The sequence below is a fragment of the Eurypyga helias genome, unplaced genomic scaffold (assembly GCF_000690775.1).
Source record: "Eurypyga helias isolate BGI_N326 unplaced genomic scaffold, ASM69077v1 scaffold49943, whole genome shotgun sequence".
Taxonomy (NCBI): domain Eukaryota; kingdom Metazoa; phylum Chordata; class Aves; order Eurypygiformes; family Eurypygidae; genus Eurypyga; species Eurypyga helias.
In genome coordinates this window covers 7,703-25,134 of record NW_010242778.1, presented here as the reverse complement: position 1 = coordinate 25,134, position 17,432 = coordinate 7,703, and the positions used below count along the sequence as shown (strand labels likewise).

General features: G+C 48.4%; 2 protein-coding genes across 2 annotated transcripts; both read right to left on the bottom strand.

The window, feature by feature from the left end:
- Positions 1-443: 443 nt before the first annotated feature.
- On the bottom strand, positions 444-1,708 carry LOC104507782 (repetin-like; the record flags this gene model as incomplete). The annotated part of the gene is made up of 2 exons (XM_010149178.1): positions 1,571-1,708; positions 444-1,087 (listed from the first exon to the last, which is right to left on the bottom strand). Coding segments are annotated over exons 1-2 (782 nt in total), but the record flags the coding sequence as incomplete, so codon positions are not given.
- A 969-nt stretch (positions 1,709-2,677) lies between these two features.
- Positions 2,678-8,363, bottom strand: LOC104507781 (cornulin-like). Its single transcript, XM_010149176.1, has 3 exons — positions 8,232-8,363; positions 7,522-7,903; positions 2,678-2,757 (listed from the first exon to the last, which is right to left on the bottom strand). Exons 1-3 carry the CDS (start codon positions 8,361-8,363, stop codon positions 2,678-2,680), a joined length of 594 nt encoding a protein of 197 aa, XP_010147478.1.
- Positions 8,364-17,432: the final 9,069 nt, after the last annotated feature.

The following is a 17,432-nucleotide window of genomic DNA, read 5'->3' as shown; positions in this document are numbered from 1 at the left end:
GCTCATAGACTTCCAGGTCCAGGTCGCGTTGGCGGTCGATCCTTTTCTCATTTATTTGCTCTGTGCTTGTTTTGTTATGTTGGTTTTCCCTCTTCTTGTTCAGATTTCTCTTTCTCTCCCATTCTTCATATTGAAGTTGTTGATCCCGGTTATGCGTTTCTGACTCAGAGGTGTCATTGTGTATCAGGTCAAGTTGTAGCGGTTCCCGTACATGTGACTGATGTGGACGTCTTGGCTTTAGGTATTCAGGCTCTTGTTTCTGATGGCTGCTGTGTTGAAGTACTTTTTTTTCCAGGTCATGTAGGTGATAATGCCTTCTCTCTTCTATGAGTAATTTAGGTTTACATGGCTGGCTGAGACTTTTTTTATCTGTTTCTTGTGGCCAGTGTTGTGTTTGATCTTGTGTCGGCTGTGCTGTGTCATGTCGCTGATGGCTACTCCACCCGTTTGGCAGTGGCTGAGGTTCACAGGTCTGGCTGTAACTCCTCACATCTGCCATTTGTGCTGGCTCTTGTCCCTCATCCTTTTGCCTCTCTGCCTTCAGCCTGGGCTCACGTGCTTGCATGCTGCCACTCACACAGCGTTGTGCATCTCCTCGTCTGTCTGTCTCTGGTCGCTGACATCTTGTCTGGCTGTTGTGTTGGTCGCATGGCTCTTGGCTTCGTTCTTTGTATACCTGAGGGTTTGGCTCCCTTGGTTCACTGCTTCGTTTTGCGTCATTTCTTCTTGTGTTACATTGCTGGTGATGACTCCCTGTTTCCTCTGTTGTGTCAAGCTCCTTGACCCTGGTGTCTCGTTGCAGCTCAGGTTCACAGGGGGGATAATGATTACTCTCACAAGTTTGTCGTTCCTCCTCCTGGAGCTGCCGATGGCTCCTACTGTGCTTAATTTCAGGCACTGTGGGTGAAGTGCCACTGGTTGTCAGCGTTGTCCTTTGCAGAAGGTATGGTCCCTTTGGCAGGTACCAGTAGCAGGCCTTAGCCACTCGGAATACCAAAATCAGGAACTCATTAAAATCTATTTCCCCATCGCCATCCCACTCCAGAAACTGCAGAATCTTGTCAATTGTCTGAGGGTCATGTGGCTTCTGCAGGGAAAACACACAGAGGGAAACAAAAAAGGGATTTTAGCCTTCCTGCTCCCTGTCAGAGAAATGCAAAACAGGGACAATTGCAATCTGTTCTCCTTCCATCTCTCACATCTCCACTTTTATAGCTCAGCAACAGCCTCAAGTCTTTGTTCTCCATTTTCCCAGTTGTTCCCTGGGTAGTGCTAACCACCTCCCATCTCTCCAGGATACGCTGTATCCATCTACGGGATGCATTTCCTTCTTCCCTTAGAAAGAAAATCGTTCCTCCCCCTGGTTCATTCTCCAGCTTTTGCCCATTTGCTCATGACAAGATGGGTTGGAAGAACTGTTGAAGCAGGTGGTGCAAAGGAATGCAGCTGCTGCTCCTCCTTGCTGAAAGCCTCCCCATCCCACTGTCACAAGAATCCTCTCCTCTCCAGGAGGAGATTTTGCACCCCAGTCTCAGCCTCAAGCCCCGCCCTCCCTCACAGCAGCACTCACAGCTATGACATCTGCAAACTCCCTCTGGATGAACTCCTTCATCTTCCTTCGGCTGAGCTTGGAGCAGCCTGCATCCTCCTTCGTGTGCCTGTGAAAGACGCTGATGATGGTGGCAATGCTGTCTAAGAGCAGAGACATCTTCCTGCAGATCCAAGTAAGCCTGCAAGAAAAGGAACAGCCCTGAGGGTGGGAGACGCTTACCTCTGGGCATGGAACAAGGAGGGAGAAGGACTGGGGTTGGGCAGTGAATGGGATGCTAGCTGCCATGTGTCTGCTGCTGTGCCATGGCGAGCTCTGTTTCACCAGAGCACTGGGAAGAAATTTAAATGGGTTTTAGTGGGATGGGGAGTGTCCTCCAACGTGTCTACTGACTTACTGAAATGATGTTTGATAGAGGATGGCAGGATGCCTGCATTTATGGATTGGAGGGAGGGGACTGGGGACAGTGACTCAAAAGGTGCCACAAGAAGCCATCCCCACAGGGCTATAGCAGGTACTTAAGTTTGCAGGACCCATGCTGCTATCTCTGCTTGGCACTTAGATACACCAGCTTCTCTGGAGCAGGTTAAAGGATGTCTAATGCAACGCTGCCATGGCCTGAGACAAGATCTCACTGGGTCAGGGACAGGTAGAGTCCTTACAGGCAGTTAAAACAAGCCCTGCAGCTGGTGCTCCTATGACCAGTAGTAATGCAAAACGGCTGATAAGGCTTTCATTACATCAGATCATTGACAAGTAGATTTTGGCCAGAGGGAAACTGTTACATCACCTAAGTCCGAGCTACTTTGATATAAGGAAGAAGTTCTTCCCGCAGAGGGTGGGAGCACTGGCACAGGTTGCCCAGAGAACCTGTGGATGCCCCATCCCTGGGAGTGTCCAAGGCCAGGCTGGATGAGGCTTGGAGCAACCTGGTCTGGTGGAAGGTGTCCCTGCCCATGGCAGGGGGGTTGGAACTGGATGGTCTTTAATGTCCCTTCCGACCCAAACCATTCTGTGATACTATCATTCTATTTATTTAATTTTACTGAGATCTGCTTGGCAGAAAGCAATGCTTCTGTTGGAGCTTTGTGGCTGGAGATCTCAAAAGCCACCACCTTCTTTCCATCCTCACAGGATCCCTAAGCCTGTTATCAGGTACATCAGCGCAGAGATCTCAGCTTGCATCTGGGGACGCTGCGCCTTGTTACCTCTTTAATGTGCACATATGCATGAACTGTGCACACCTCCGCATATGAGATCCTCAGTTTTAATATTTCTGTAGGAAACAGAATATTTCTCCAATCTGTTCATCCTGGGTGGGAGGTGACTCCAGACTGAAGTAAGGCACAAAACCTGGCTCCCTCTCTCATTTTCCCTTTGAGAAAAGCCGCCCCTTTTCTCATGGGCATGCGACAACAGCGTGCAGGCAGCTGGATAACACAACACAAACCAACGTTTCCCTGGATATAAACGCAAAAGACACTCAGAAAACACTGCTGCAGGAATGTCGCTGCCACCCAACACGAATCCTATGGAAATAACATGTCCTTGCCCAGCAAAGTGCACGTTTCGGAAGGAGTGACTTACCCAAATCACCAACGGGATCAAGTGGGATTCTTGTGAAGCCGTGCGGAGTGATCGGAGGACCAGAGTGCTTTTATAGGGTCCTTGACAGAGCTACAGAAAGGAGACACCCTTTGTGGACGTTGTCCTGATTCATCTTTGGCCAAGCCCAGCTGCACCTTCATGTCCTCAAACGGGTTATTTAACTTATCATCCCCTTACCTATCATTTTAACCCAGAAATAGCAGTTGCCATGTGGCAATTCAGGCACTGGCTGGTTCCACCTAATCCAGACTGTAAAGTTAATTTACAGGCTGATTGTATTTCAGATTTTTAAAAACCTAGAGTAGCTATAAACCATATATATGCATTAATGGAAGGGCTTATTTTTATATAAATGTGCATCTGCATAAGTATGAATTTATATATGTATAATACACACACACTCACATAAAAATGGTACCAGAATGAAATTTTGAGGATGGGGACACAAGTGGTGATGGTAGCAGAGGTCGCTATGAGCAGATTGGGGACAGCTGAGATCTGTATGGCCCATGAGCTTGGTACAGAAATACCAGAGATTATCTTAGTTTGTTTTCATGCAGTTCCTTCAGCACCTTGGGCCTGAGGTCAATAGGATTTGGGTCTGGCTTTTGGTCACAGAAGGACAGAAGAAGACCCAAGGGCAGTGAAAATGGTGAAATGCAGGTGCACAGCAGTGAGACCACCAAATCCCCCAGATCTTGGCTTGTGTGGCATCCTTGTAGAGCGTGCTGCAAAATGGGGTTTATTTTTGGTAACTTCTTATTGAGGAGCCTTTTTGTTCTATTATCCAGCTTTTTGCTGGGGAAAAAAACCAACCACAAACAGAACACTTTAAAATGGTAAAGATTACAGAATGCATTTTTATACAAGAAGATGTCTGCTCAATAAGCAGTGACTTTTCATTGAGAAAAATAATGATAAAGCATTTTTCATGTTAACTGTGCTCCACGAATGACTTTCATTTCAACTTTGCTTGATCTCTAATTAGAAACAAAAGCAGAAACCTCTCTGCTGAGAGGTCGATTTGTGTTGAATCTTCATCTGGTTGCCCTAGGCAGCTTTTCCTGTAATTACCTTTACAATCTTTTTCTATTTTTTTTTTTCTTCAATCTTTTAACAGTAAATTAATTAGAGACCAACTGATTTCTTTATTCACCCTGAACTCTCCCAGTACACAGAGCAAATCAGGAAGATACCAGCTGTGCCACTTGGGCCCCTGCTGTTGGTTTTGGAGGTGGGATGTTGCCTTGACAAGCATGACGGAGACATTGCAGGGAGCCTTCAGAGCATGAACTTGTCACGCAGCCTTGGGTGAGTGGCTCATCTGGCCCATCTGTAAGGTAAGATCATACTGGGTGTAGGAGCCTAATTAATTAGTGCTGGTAACACCTTGGGGATACTCATACAAGTGCGTACGAGGGATTGTTACTAACCATACTTCATTTTTGAGCTTTTTTTCAAGATTAAATTATACTTGTGCAAATTATACCCCACCTGTGGGATAATAATACCCTTGGGAAACTGTAATTTTATGGTAGATTGGAGTTATTATTAAAATTAGAGTATTACCATGTGGTTTGGTGTCCTATAACAGTCTGTAATCCCTGCCGCAAGGGCTGGGGCAGCGCGGGACGGCCGAGTGCTGCGTGAGCCACCGTGCAGAGTTTGGGTATCGATGCAGGAAAGGGCATGTCGTGTTTCGGCCATGCGCATGCTGGCATGCTTGCCTGCTTTCTCCTGCTTTGTTGCCGTTCAAAGCAATGCATTTCAAAGCATGGTCTTGGCATCACCGAAATCCGCCCTTTTCTCCAAGGGCTTGGCTTTCCCCAAAGATGCTTTCTTAAGATGGGATTTGAGAAGGCTTTTAAAAGCTATTACTCAAGAGGGGGGCTCCTGCTTCTTACCCAGTTCTGCACCCTTCCCTGTCACTGTTTATATAGTGACTGAACTTATATTGCATTTAATCTTAGAGGAACCGAGCATTCCTTTGGGGTGTATAAAAGACTTTTTCTTTTCCAACACCTCCCAGGCTTGCAGGACTCTTAGATTTGTGTCACTGAGTTAATTTTCATGTTCTCCTTAAAATGAACCAAACACCTACTCTTAACTTCAAATATGACACGCCCGATGGCAAAAGTAGTGTTATTCAGAATAGAGCGTGTCATTAACACATCCCTGACAAGGCTTGGGTTAGTTTTTTATTGATGCTGCAGAGGGTAGCAGTCAACGGACAGAGAGAGTCTGGCAGGATGGTTGGATCTGGTGATTTTAGACCCTAAGCCAGAGCTAGTAAGAAGCAAAGAACTATTGGACAAACCTCTAACAGAGACCTATTTTACAAGAAAAATGAAGTTGTCTGGAAAATGAAAAGTTTTGAGGAATGTCTCAGATGGAATGGGGTTTTTATGGATAAGTCATGAAGTATAAGCCTTGACTCCAGTTTCATGTCCACAGCTCTCACGAGGTAGGACAGAACTTATTTTTGCTAATGGGTTTTACCAGTAGTAGAGCAGACTGGTATATATGCTTGGTGTCTAATACGCTTAATTTTGACACCAGCACTTTTAAACCAAATCATTTTTGTGATGTACATTCTGGGGGTAGTTTTGAAACGCTGGTTTTTCTGATTCAGCACTTAGCAAATTGTGAAATTCTGGGGTGTCTCAGAGGAATGACGTTTTATTTTCCAGTGAGGTCTCTGCATGCTGCTTGTCACCGGCCACAAAGCAGGAGGTGCGGGTGCATTTATCGTGTGCTGATTTTGCTGATAGGTCACAAGTGAAAGATAGCATGGTGAAAAACAGGCTGAGCATCACCCTCCCTGCGGGATGCCATGTCCTGGGCCTGCCTGGTGGTCCAACACATCTGAACCCCATAATAAACCCCACTGATTTCATGAGACTGCTCATGGCCTCAGTTACTCACATTCCTATGTGCATGTCTGGAAAAATCCCCGAGGACCTGATACCCTGAACGACCTGAACTGAATCTGAGTCTGACATTGGCTCCGTTTGTGCCATTTGCAGGTCAGCTTTTTATCTCTGACCTCCCAGTTGTTACTGGGACTGGATGTACCTGAATGATCATTTTTCCTGTGTTTAATATATCTCCTTTGGAGACTTCCATAGCTAATAGGCATTTTCGATCATCATAGCATGCTCCACATTCCCCTTGCTTCTGACATTATTAATAAGCGAGGTTAAATAGGACAAATCCCTCCCATTCAGTATTAAGCAGCTATTTATTCTTTTTGCAGCAGACATGAAAAACACCCGGAGCAGATGGATGTTGTGAGGAATCTGTTCAGGTCGGCCATGCCATTGTGTTAATGCAGACTTCCACCCGCTCTGAAGACACCTCTCACAGGGATGTCACATCCCTGCCTGCGGGGAGCAATTGATTCACCTTGGCTAAATTGCAAAGGTGGCTGAGCAGCAGCTCCTTCAGGCTATCCACCCCCAAGACACACCTTCTCTGCAGTCATCCCTCCAACTGCACCCTGGAGCAATCGGACTGTGCAAGGGATGGACGCTCAGGTCCTCTACACCACACCACATCAACCCGGATGTTTGTGCAGAGCCGGGCCAAGGGCACGCTTGCAGCAACACACTGGGACACTGGGCCCTTTTGCCTTCAGATTTATTGCTTTGCTTACACAGGCAGAGGCAGCTGAACACGGGGTAAGAGGGAAGTGTCTAGTCATGCAGAGCTCAGTACAAACCAGGGGTGTGAAGCCCAGGGTTACTGAAGAATTGGACAAAACATGGCAATAGAAAGGCAAAAACCAGAGTGGGACCTGGACAAAATTAATCTCCTTGCAGGGGGCAACAGGCTCGCTTAGACAGGGGCTTTTTTCAGCCTTTACAGCTGTGGTGGCCACTGATACAGAGACTGCAGGAGCTGTTGCTCTATAGGGGGTTGTCTTTGGTGATGAGCATCTTGTTGCTGTTGTGCTGGGCAAGACGGCGCCTCTGTCCCACTGTGCTCTTCCTCCAGCACCTTGGATTCAGGGAGCTGATGGCAAGATGAGTCATGGGACATTCTCCAGGGCTTGGGATCCCAATGGAGGCTTGCACCCCGCTGTGGGGGCAGCACGTTCTGGGTGCTTCTGCTGTTGGTGTCCTGCTGAGGGGCCTCACAGACCTGGGTCGTATTGTTTGGGTCTCTTCCTTGTGTCTCAGGGGAACAATTCAGGTTCTTCTCTGCTGACTCCACCTCTGGGCTCTGATGGTTGTTTGAACCTTGTTCTGGTGCCTCAGTTTCTTGGGCCTGTTGGGTTTTTGAGTCCTGTTTTGGTGTCTCAGCCTCTTCAGCCTTATAGCTATTTCTGTCCTGCTCTGGGGTTGCAGTGTTCAGGATCTCACATCCCTCTGGATCCTCTTCTGGTGCTTCAGTCCTGTCATCCTGATGGGTGTCCTGGTCCTGCTCTGATGTCTCACCCTCCTGGGTTTGACGTGTGTCCTGGTCCTGTGTCTCAGTGTCCTGGACCTCATTGTTCACACCCTGCTCAGGGTTAGGGGAGACCCTCCCCGCAGTTTGCGGCCCTGATGGCTGCTCCCCACCTGCCTCCTCTTGCACTGTCGGGTCTTGACTATCTTCCAACACCTGGTGCTGCTGGACCGGCTGGTAACAAGCCTTGGCCATGCGGAAAACCAGGCTGAGCAACTCGTTGAAGTCAACCCTGCAGTTGCTGTCATCATCCAGGAAGCACAGCACCTTCTTGATGGATCTGGGGTCCTGGGGATTCTGTAAAGAGGCAAATGGTATTGGCAAAGTCCCTGAGCCATTTATGCCAACTCTCTAGCAACACTTGAGCATTCTCAGGGTCCCAACTCCCCATGAACTGTATTGCTCCCCACCCCAAGCTCTACAAGGTGCTGGCACTGGGACAATGAACAGCCTCTCCTCTTCCCCGCAGCTCCCGGGCTTTGAAGGCATCTGTGCCTTTCTTAGGGAGCCAGGTGTCCTGCCCACCTACATGGGAGCGCACCCACCTGGCTGCACTCCCCATCCCAGCCCTGCAGCCAGGAGCAAATCCCTGGGTCTGGCAGCAGCTGTGGGGCCAGATCCTCACCTCCATTGCATCTGCAAACTCCTGCTCAATGAGCTGCCTCAGCTCCTCCCTGCTCAGGGGGCTGCAGTCACTGTCTCTTCTGGCACACATGTAGAAGGCAGCCAAGTTGCTGTTTTCCTGGGTTTGGGCCATCTCCCTGCAAAATTGAGGCAGCCTGTGAGGAAAACAGAGACAAAGGTTTTTAGTTTGTTTGCTTGGGTTTCATATAAGTTACTCTTAAACGACACAGCTGGACAGGCAGAGAGAGAAAGAAGAGTCAGAGAAGGGCACAGATAAGATGAAATGGTGTAAAGGAAAGGAAAAAGAGAGCAAGAAGGATCTCACAGGAAAACAAATCTGAAAAATGAAACTCAGCTGGGAGTGAGGAATAGACTAATTCCAGATCTCTCTCATTATTTTTTTTCCTTCAGGAGACCTCCGCAGTGGCAGCTCTTGGGACATCCCCATGGCCAGAAGCTCCTGCTTTCCTGCTGGGAGCAAAGTCAGACAGGGTGAGAAGGCTGTCCAGGCTTACCTGGGTGAGGAGCAGGAACGCTGAGCTTCCGGAGTGCAGTGTGGAGCAGGTCAGCTCTCAGCTGTCTTATATACAGTTCAGGATCACAGCCTGCATCTTCCAGAGGAGACACCCCGTCAGCAGGGCGACCATCTCTCACCCAATTACATTGTCATGCCCTGGTCTTCATTTGTCTCTGTCTAATTAACTTCTGCTCTGATGCTTTTCTCTGGAGTTATTGTGTGATCCCTCCTAAGCTTGCCCCACCTGCAGACACACTTCAGAGGAATTTAACAGAAAAGGCTATTTTTACCACTGGAGGATTTAGTTAAAGGTGATGCCGGAGCAACGCCCAGGCCTCTTGTTTGGCAAACATGTTTTGTGAAAGGAGATCCCCAGTGAGTGACAGGCAGGGGAGGAGACCGCTTGTGTGGTGAATAAAGAGGAAGGAAAACAAAGGAAGGAAAAAATGAGGGTATTTTGGTTGCCAAGATTAACGTGATAGTGATTCCTTCCAGAAACTCCCTCTTCTGGCCCCTGATGGGGAAGAAGCAAAGAATTCTTTTCAAAGAGTGCCACCAAGTGGCACTTGGAGTGGCACAGAGGCGTGACATGGCGTGTCCCAGGGCCAGCGAGCTGCTGGGGGCTGTGGGCAGGGTGGGCTGCAGTCACCTACTTACCAGAAGAGGAAACGGAGGCATATGGCAAGAAGGGACTTAAACTCCTCCTGCTGTCTCCAGCATCAGTCCCTGCTGCAACCCTGTGTCCTGTGCGTGAGGCCACCATACTGGGGCCCAGTGGGTGAACTGGGAGCCCCAAGGACCTAAATGCAGTTATTGCTGTTTGCTCAGGAAAGTAAATTCTCTATCTCCCTATGTCTTATTGCCCTCCAAGCTGCTCCAAATGCACTGCGAAAGTTGTTTCCTAGGCACTTTGAGTAAGGATTTTGCATGTCCTCACTTTATCTTTCTATTTTTTAAAGTCCCTTTCATAGCCAATATAGGGTTAATAAGAAAGACTGGAAAAAAAAATTATCAGAAATCCACATAGCTTTTAAAGTACAAGGTGTTTTGGTCACGGAGAGTAAAACACATCCCGGTTTGTATTAAAAAAGCACTTTTTGGAAAATGCCCTGGCTTGCTCTGTGCCTGGTAGGAGGAAGGTGTACGGGTCCCACTTCATTTGTGTGAAATCCTTGTGTGCTGGGAGGGGATGGATACAGGAGGCTGCAGGTCAGGAGGGCTTTGCAGGCTGTCCTGTCCTTTGGTTGTGTGCTCAGGCCCCTGGAGCTCAGGGTTTCTTTTTCTCTGTCTGGTCCTGTCTGAAACCATGCCCTTTCCTTACGCTGAGAAGTTTCTAACATATCTAATATATTTGGGCCTGTAGTGGCAGCAAAAGGGGTGATGGGTTTGAACGGAAAGAGGGAGATGGAGATGGGACATCAGGAAGGAATTCTTCCCGCAGAGGGTGGGAGCACTGGGACAGGTTCCCAGAGAAGCTGTGGATGCCCCATCCCTGGGAGTGTCCAAGGCCAGGCTGGATGAGGCTTGGAGCAGCCTGGGCTATGGAAGGTGTCCCTGCCCGTGGCAGGGGGGGGGACTGGGGGGGCTTTAAGGACCCTTCCAACCCAAACCTTGCTGTGATTCTTTGATATAGCAGTTTTAATCCCAGGTGCCACCATGCAGCTCTGCTCTTAGACCAAGTGGGCAGTGCCCATGGGGGAGCTATGATCTCCCTTTTATTTATATCAATCTATCATGTCTGCATGAAAACACCCCACTTTCCTCTAACATGGGGCGTGTTTGCTGCCAACCTTCTCATTAAGCTGCAGTGAGGGTGGGAGGCAATTACTGGGTCACCTTGGAAAGGCAGAAGTGTTTAGGGTGATCTTCCAGAGTTATTTCTAGTCAAACCACCCAGACCCTGAGCAGTTTCTCAGGTGATTTCTTCTCCTGTAGACAACCGTAGACAATAACTGGTTTACACTGTACAGGATTTCACACATGCTTTGTGATGCAGAAAAGATTAGAGAGTCAAATGATGGGTGAAGACGTTAGAAGTGCTGCAGAACAGAACAAACATCACTTTTAGCTGAGCTTGCAATAAATTGTGTTGAATCCAGGGAGCAGAGGGTAGGTGCTTCTGAGGCTTGTGCTTCGGAAATCACGGGGAACTTCAGTGGTGCTGCCTTGAGAGCTGTGAAAGAGAAGAGGAGGCTTTACACAAGCTTACACCTGGTTAACAATGATGCTGGGGGATTCTGAGCAGGATTGGGAAGGGGCTGGGAGGGGTTGCTCTCTGAAAAGGTCTGGAAAGAAGCTGATCTTCCTAGAAGCTACTCTACAACAGAAGATGAGAAATTGTGCTGTTCTTTACCCCCAAAATCGCAGTTCTACCAGTTAGCTTGTGATGCCTTTGACTGAAATAAAGCTTGAGCTCCAGTTTTTCTGTTTTCACCCAACATCAAAAGGAAACAGCAGCCTCCAAGTCTGTGCTTTGAGTGGTTAGAGATTCCCAGGCACCCCAAGACCTTCAAGCCATGCTGGTGCTGGAAAAGCATCATGAGCACCACAGCCTAAATTTTGGGGCAGGAATGGTAGCATCTTGCTGTAACATGAGGAATAACTCCTTCCCCTGTGATGCCACCTATACTTCAGAGAAGAATAAATATTTTGTGAGTTTGCATTCGAAACATAAAAAATGCATGTTAATTGGGGTTGACTTTCCAACATGGATTTGCCACAGAGGCACGGAGTAAAGGAGCATGGTGTGGTGGTGGAGGGAACAAGTCTGCAGCACTTTGTTTACTTGACAGACTCACTCCACTAATATTCATGAATCTTTGAGGTGTGTTTGCTGAAGGAGCTCTGTTTTCTGAACTCACCAGTAGAAAATGCACTGGGGCACTGGGCAAACCAGCTTCTCTGGGTAGGCAGTGTGTATTCAGGCTTAGGAGGCTGGTAAATGCTCTCTTGAATAGCCTAATTCTATCCACATCTGTCCAGTCCACCTTTCTTTCTGTTTCTTGGGCAAAAAGATGTTCTAAGTGTGCTGGTCTGTGTGTTCACACAGAGGGCAGCTGTGGACTGCACAGCTGGATGGGTTTGGAGGAGTGATGTGCAGCGGGGCAGGGTGAAGCTGGAGGTGACCCCTGACTCGTGGCAGCACTGGGATTTTGGCATGGTCATTTGGAGCAAGAATCATGTCAGATTTGCAGGGAAAAAAAAAAAGAAAAAAGAAAAGAGGAAAAAAAGATGTGGAAAATCTAGATGTGTAGGGTTATGCAAGAGCTTTTAAATAATTTAGTAGCTGTTCTTACCACCATGGTGATTGCTGAAGATCTACAGCTTACGTCATGCTTAAGTTTCTCCTGGTGTATTTTAATGTGTAAAACAGTCTCACCTCAAATTCTTTTCTTTGAAAATATAACTAGAAAGCTGGTGCCTCCTCAGGCAGCTCAGAGTTGTTTTCCTCTCCTGCCTGAAGATCTTGTGGACCTGGAAAACTGCTCAGCTACTTGGTTAATGGGGAGGAAAGGGAGAAACAGATGAAGGAGGAATTGGGAGGGACGGGGCTGCAGAAAAAGCATTGCCAGCAGCCGGGGGTGTGTGCTGAGTGTGTGTCAGACAGTAATGGCTGGGACTGGTGTTGGGTGTTAGGACTTGGGGGTGCTGAAGGTCTGGGGCTCGGGGGAGGGGGAGTTAGGTCAGAGTGGTCAGGTTTCTCAACAGAAAATAAAGGACGAAATTACTGTTTGTTCCTGTGTGACTCCGATTGTTCCTGTTTTTTGAAGAGCAGAAGTGTAGGTTAGCACTGATGAAGGAGGGAAAGTGCTACACTGAAGATTTATCGTGGCAAAGCATTTAAATATGAGTTTTGGAGAGCTGGAAGGCTTCGGGGTGCGAAGGGATGGGGTTTGCTTTGGGAGGTTAAAACAAAAAGCCAAAACCTGGTTAGTTCCTATACTCTGTGCAGCCATGGGACCCAGAGGTTTTACCTGTGGTTGGTGCCCTCCTACCATGCCTCCTTTGCCTTTCCTTCCTGTTGTTTCCTTTCTTTGGCCTGCTGAGAGGAGCTTACACTGAGATTTTCTTGCCTTGTTCCGTACTTGAAACGTGATTCCTAAACTTTCCCAGGGCTGCAGCCCATTATACAGAGAGTTTTATCGCCACATCTATGTCATTATCAGGAATTAAGCTTAATTGGAATAAAATGCTTTATTTTCCTATGCTGCCTAGGCATTTCAGAAAGTTATTTCTGTTGCAACCTTCTTTATTGCTAATTCATTGTGACATTAAGAAGTGTAATACATCAGCTTTTCTCTAATACATGGTTCCACTTTTTTACATGTTAATGAGCATATTTAACATATTTTTTCAGAGATAATTGGATTCGAAGACTCCCTGTGGTAAATCACTGAAAGCCAGCTAGGAATGCCTTTAATATCTAAAAGACTCTTTCTGCATTTGAATAATCCCACAATTAAAAATAGGAATTAATCTTTTGGGTGAAACAAGGCTTTTGAGGATACTTTTCTCATTTTGAGACAGTTTTAATACATATGTTAACTATACTTATGGAGAAGTTAATTAATCCCTTCCTTTGCATTTGTACCCCAGAACTCACAAAGGGGCACAGGTATCTCAGATTATCTTGTGCCTCTCACCCACTGATCCTCCTTGTGAAGGCAGGGCTTTTCTGTGCTTCATTTGCTCATAACTTATCCATCTGTCTGTTTTAATTCAAAACTTAGAAGCTGTCATTTAGTAAATCATCTTTTCTGAAGGGGCAAAGGAACTCACAAGTTTACTTCAACAGCTCTAGGTCTGGAAAAGGAAAGGGAGTGATGACACGTAGCTAGCCAGCGTACAGAGCGCACGCATGACATTCTGTATCTCATTTTAAATGAATCTTTAACAATTAGAGACTAAGAATAAACCCAACATGGAAATAGGGCAGGGAAGTGGGTGAGATGAGATTATTCCATATTTACTGCTCTGAAGAATTATTTCACCTCCCTCCAAGGCACCTGCTTTGTCCTGTAAGGGGGAGCCCCTGGTGAGGCTGTAGGGTAGTCCTTCTGCCCAGCTGCTTGCGCATGCTGCTGACTGACAGACGATCACGACCTCGTTGAACACGCAGCTACTACTCATTACCTCCAGTCCAGGAGACTATAAGTCCTGCTTATTACCTGTCATCAGAATCTGAGGCTGCCTGGGTGCTCCTTGCCTTTCAACTCCGGCCTCTGCAGACCTCTCCTGCCTCCCCGAGCCAGGCACCACCAGAGGACGCTGTGTGTGCGTGTGCATGGTCACGCGTGGACACAGGTGCCCAAGCCAAGGTTTGCGTGCACAGACACACCTGTGCCTGTTTGGTGTGGGCAGCTGGGACGCCATGCCTCCCATCGGCTCTGCTGCCCACACCCACACCCCTCCTCCCTGAGCCAGCCATGGCGTTCAGCTTTGGAAAACCAGCTTCTGGGCAGAGCTCTGACTGCAGAGCAGCTGTTCATGGTACTGCTCAGATCCTGGGCAGGTGTATCCTCATTTTTCCCTACTGTATCACTTTGAGCTCCCCATGTGCAGGGACCCCGGCTGGGGATGGAGGCAGTGGCAGTTCACTCCTACCACTCGCGCACCCGTGGAGCTTGTTGCCTCATCCCTGGGCTGTCAGCAGAGGCGATGGGCTGGGATGGGCCGGGGCAGTTGGCTCAGTTGTGTCCCAGCTGGCTTGCTCCACTCGAATGCTGAGGGTTTGGTGGAGACCTGAGTCATGTCTTGGGGCCACGGTGGAAGTGAGTCATGGGCTGCACTCGTTTCGGCTGCTCCCCTTGGTGGTGGGGACAATTTTGGTGCCTTTGCCCGTTAGCTTCCCTGCTGCCCAGCACAGCAGTGGCAGAGTTTCAGTTCCTTTTGCTAGCTTGTTTTCCAAGGAAGCTGCCATTTTGGGCAATGGCTTAAAGTCTCAGGTTTAGTGTCTTCTCGAGTTGGGGTGGAAAGCTGCTTTTTCTGCTGAAAAGCAGTTCTGGCCACCAAGAGGTGACCACAGGAGCATCGAGGGATGGAGAGGAAATAACTAAGGAATGCTCAGAGGTGGCTGTGCTGCGACAATGGGAACATTGTCTAGAGCAGAGGGTGGAAGGGGGCAGAGAGGACGTGTTGGGAAACATAACCTGGTAGAAACCCCACCAAGCCAGGTTGGCAGTGGGGTGGATCTGGCTGGGCAAGGTGCTGCTGGGGAGAGACAAGATGTTGTGTCAGGTTGACAGCCGGAGACCAGAACGGGTGCTCTGGGGCAAGACAGAGCTTGCCTGGCAGGAATGTTTATCTGGCCATGGTATGGCAGCACTCAGTGAGACAAGCGGTGCAGGTCTGGAAGGAAGGGAGATCACCTGCTTTCTTTTTTTCATAGGGGTTCATCTTTCTTTAGCCTGGTTTTCCCAAGAAGTAAAGCTTCTATGCTTCAACTTTTAATATCCTAACCTATCATTTGCAAGCAAATTTGGCACAGTGGCATGGTTCAAAAAAATGCTAAATCTCTACTAGTTCCATAAAAATTAGTAGATATTTGGTTAACGCTATTGTCATAGAAAGGACTAATCAGTTGTCCCTTCACCAAACTGGACACAGGACAGATGGAAATCAGGCTCTTGCAGTTCTGCCTGTGGTCTGCTTTGTTTAATAGCAACATTTCAGTTAACACTGGGAAGGTGAGCACAGGAGAAGGTGCATTGGACCCTGGCAGGCTCACACCCATTCTCAGAAAATTGTTACCCAGGTGTACGTTTGTACTGAAGTTTAGAGCTGGGCGCTGCTCGAAACGGAGCCAGGTGCCCATGGGCAAAAGTCACCTGGTCCTGAATCAAGCAAGATGCTGGATGGGAACCTGAAAAACAGAGGGTAAAATGGGATGAAGAAATAGGGAATTCAGAGGTGATGTGGCAATGGCTGAAGTTACTTTTGTTAAATCACAGAATCACAAAGTGGTTTGGGTTGGAAGGGACCTTAAAGACCATCCAGTTCCAACTCCCTGCCATGGGAAGAGACCCCTTCCACTAAACCAGGTTGCTCAAAGCCTCCTCCAGCCTCGCCTTGGACACTCCCAGGGATGGGGCATCTACAGCTTCTCTGGGCAACCTGTGCCAGTGCCTCCCCACCCTCTCCATGGAGGACTTCTTCCTGATACCTAATCTAACCCTCCCCACTTTCAATTTAAACCCATTACCCCTTGTCCTGTCACTACAGGCCCTTGTAAAAAGCAACCCTCTCCCCCCACCCCCAGCTTCTTTGTAGCCCCTTCAGGTACTGGAAGGTGCTATAAGGTCTCCCCGGAGCCTTCTCTTCTCCAGGCTGAACAAGCCCAATTCTCGCAAGCTTTCATCATACCAGAGGTGCTCCAGCCCTCTGATCATCTCCATGGCCTCCTCTGGACTCGCTCCAACCACTCTATATCCTTCTGATGTTGAGGGTTCCACAGCTGGACGCAGCACTCCAGGTGGGGTTTCACAAGAGCAGAGTACAGGGGCAGAATCCCCTCCCTCGACCTGCTGCCCATGCTGCGCTGGATGCAGCCCAGGATACAGTTGGCTTTCTGGGCTGCCAGCGCACACGGCCGGCTCAGGTCCAGCTTTCCATCCCCCAGCACCCCCAAGTCCTTCTCCTCAGGGCTGCTCTCGATCCACTCTCCACCCAGCCTGTCCTTGTGCTGGGATTGCCCCGACCCAGGTGCAGGACTTTGCCCTTGGCCCATTGAACTCCATGAGGTTGGCACGGTCCCACCTCTCCAGCCTGTCCAGGTCCCTGTGGATAGCAATGCTCCACTTAATGCAGCTTGTGTGTGTTTTGAAGTTACTTGCGTGTGCTAAGGGGTGGTGACCTCTATACTTTTAGTAAGGGGTAGGAGATACTAGATTTAACTGGACTTCTCAGTCTCCTCCCTGTGCCTGGAATACCCTCTGGAAAGTCTCAGGCCGGGCTCAGGCCAGAACAATGTGGACTCCAGACTGGGCCTGCTCACAAGTGCAGCAGTTGACCTGCTGTGAAGGCTCAGCTTCCTAAAATGACTCACCCGACTCCATGGAATAAGCAGTACAAGCCCCGGGGTAGTGTTTATGGTCTTCCATCTCCATACCAACTGAGATGGCCATACACAAGCTGTCAGTCTTGTCAGCCATGCCTGAGAATTGACTTGACTTTTTTTGAAAAGTTTGGTCAAACCCAGGTTGGAAGGCGTTTTGTCCTTTCCTTCCTCTTCCTCGGAAAGGAACAACTTACATGCTGATATGTTAGGAATGCCACAATCACACCTGATGCCTCTCTTCCAGCTGTACCAATTACACTCCACCCTTATGATGAAGAGGTGTCATAAGGCAGGAATAATGACAGATGAGTGAGGGGAGGAGGTCATGGTGAGGGGAACATGAGAACTATCAAAGGAATGAAGAGCTGGGGGAAGGAAACGAACAGGCTGCTCATGAGTTTTGAGATGTGAACACAGTACATCCCCAGATAACATGGACCAGTGAAAGGATCTAGCTGAATCTCATCCTCTTCCTGCTTTAATACCAGCACTGCAGGCCCAGGCCTGGGATCGGGGCACTGCAGCCCAGCCACAAAGACCATGTCTGCCCCACATTGCTTGAATGAAGAAACGCTCACTGAAATTACAGTCAGTTACCTTATCCAACAAAAGGGATAAGGTTTTTAGGT

Bases quoted from the DNA above. Each gene is read 5' to 3' on its own strand.
- LOC104507781 (XM_010149176.1), bottom strand. From the start codon at position 8,363: ATGGCCCAAACCCAGGAAAACAGCAACTTGGCTGCCTTCTACATGTGT. The intron at 7,904-8,231 runs GTGAGGATCTGG...GCCTCTTTACAG, and splicing joins AGTTTGCAGATGCAATGGAG to AATCCCCAGGACCCCAGATC. The intron at 2,758-7,521 runs GTGAGATCCTGA...CACATTAAAGAG, and splicing joins AGAAGAGGATCCAGAGGGAT to GTAACAAGGCGCAGCGTCCC.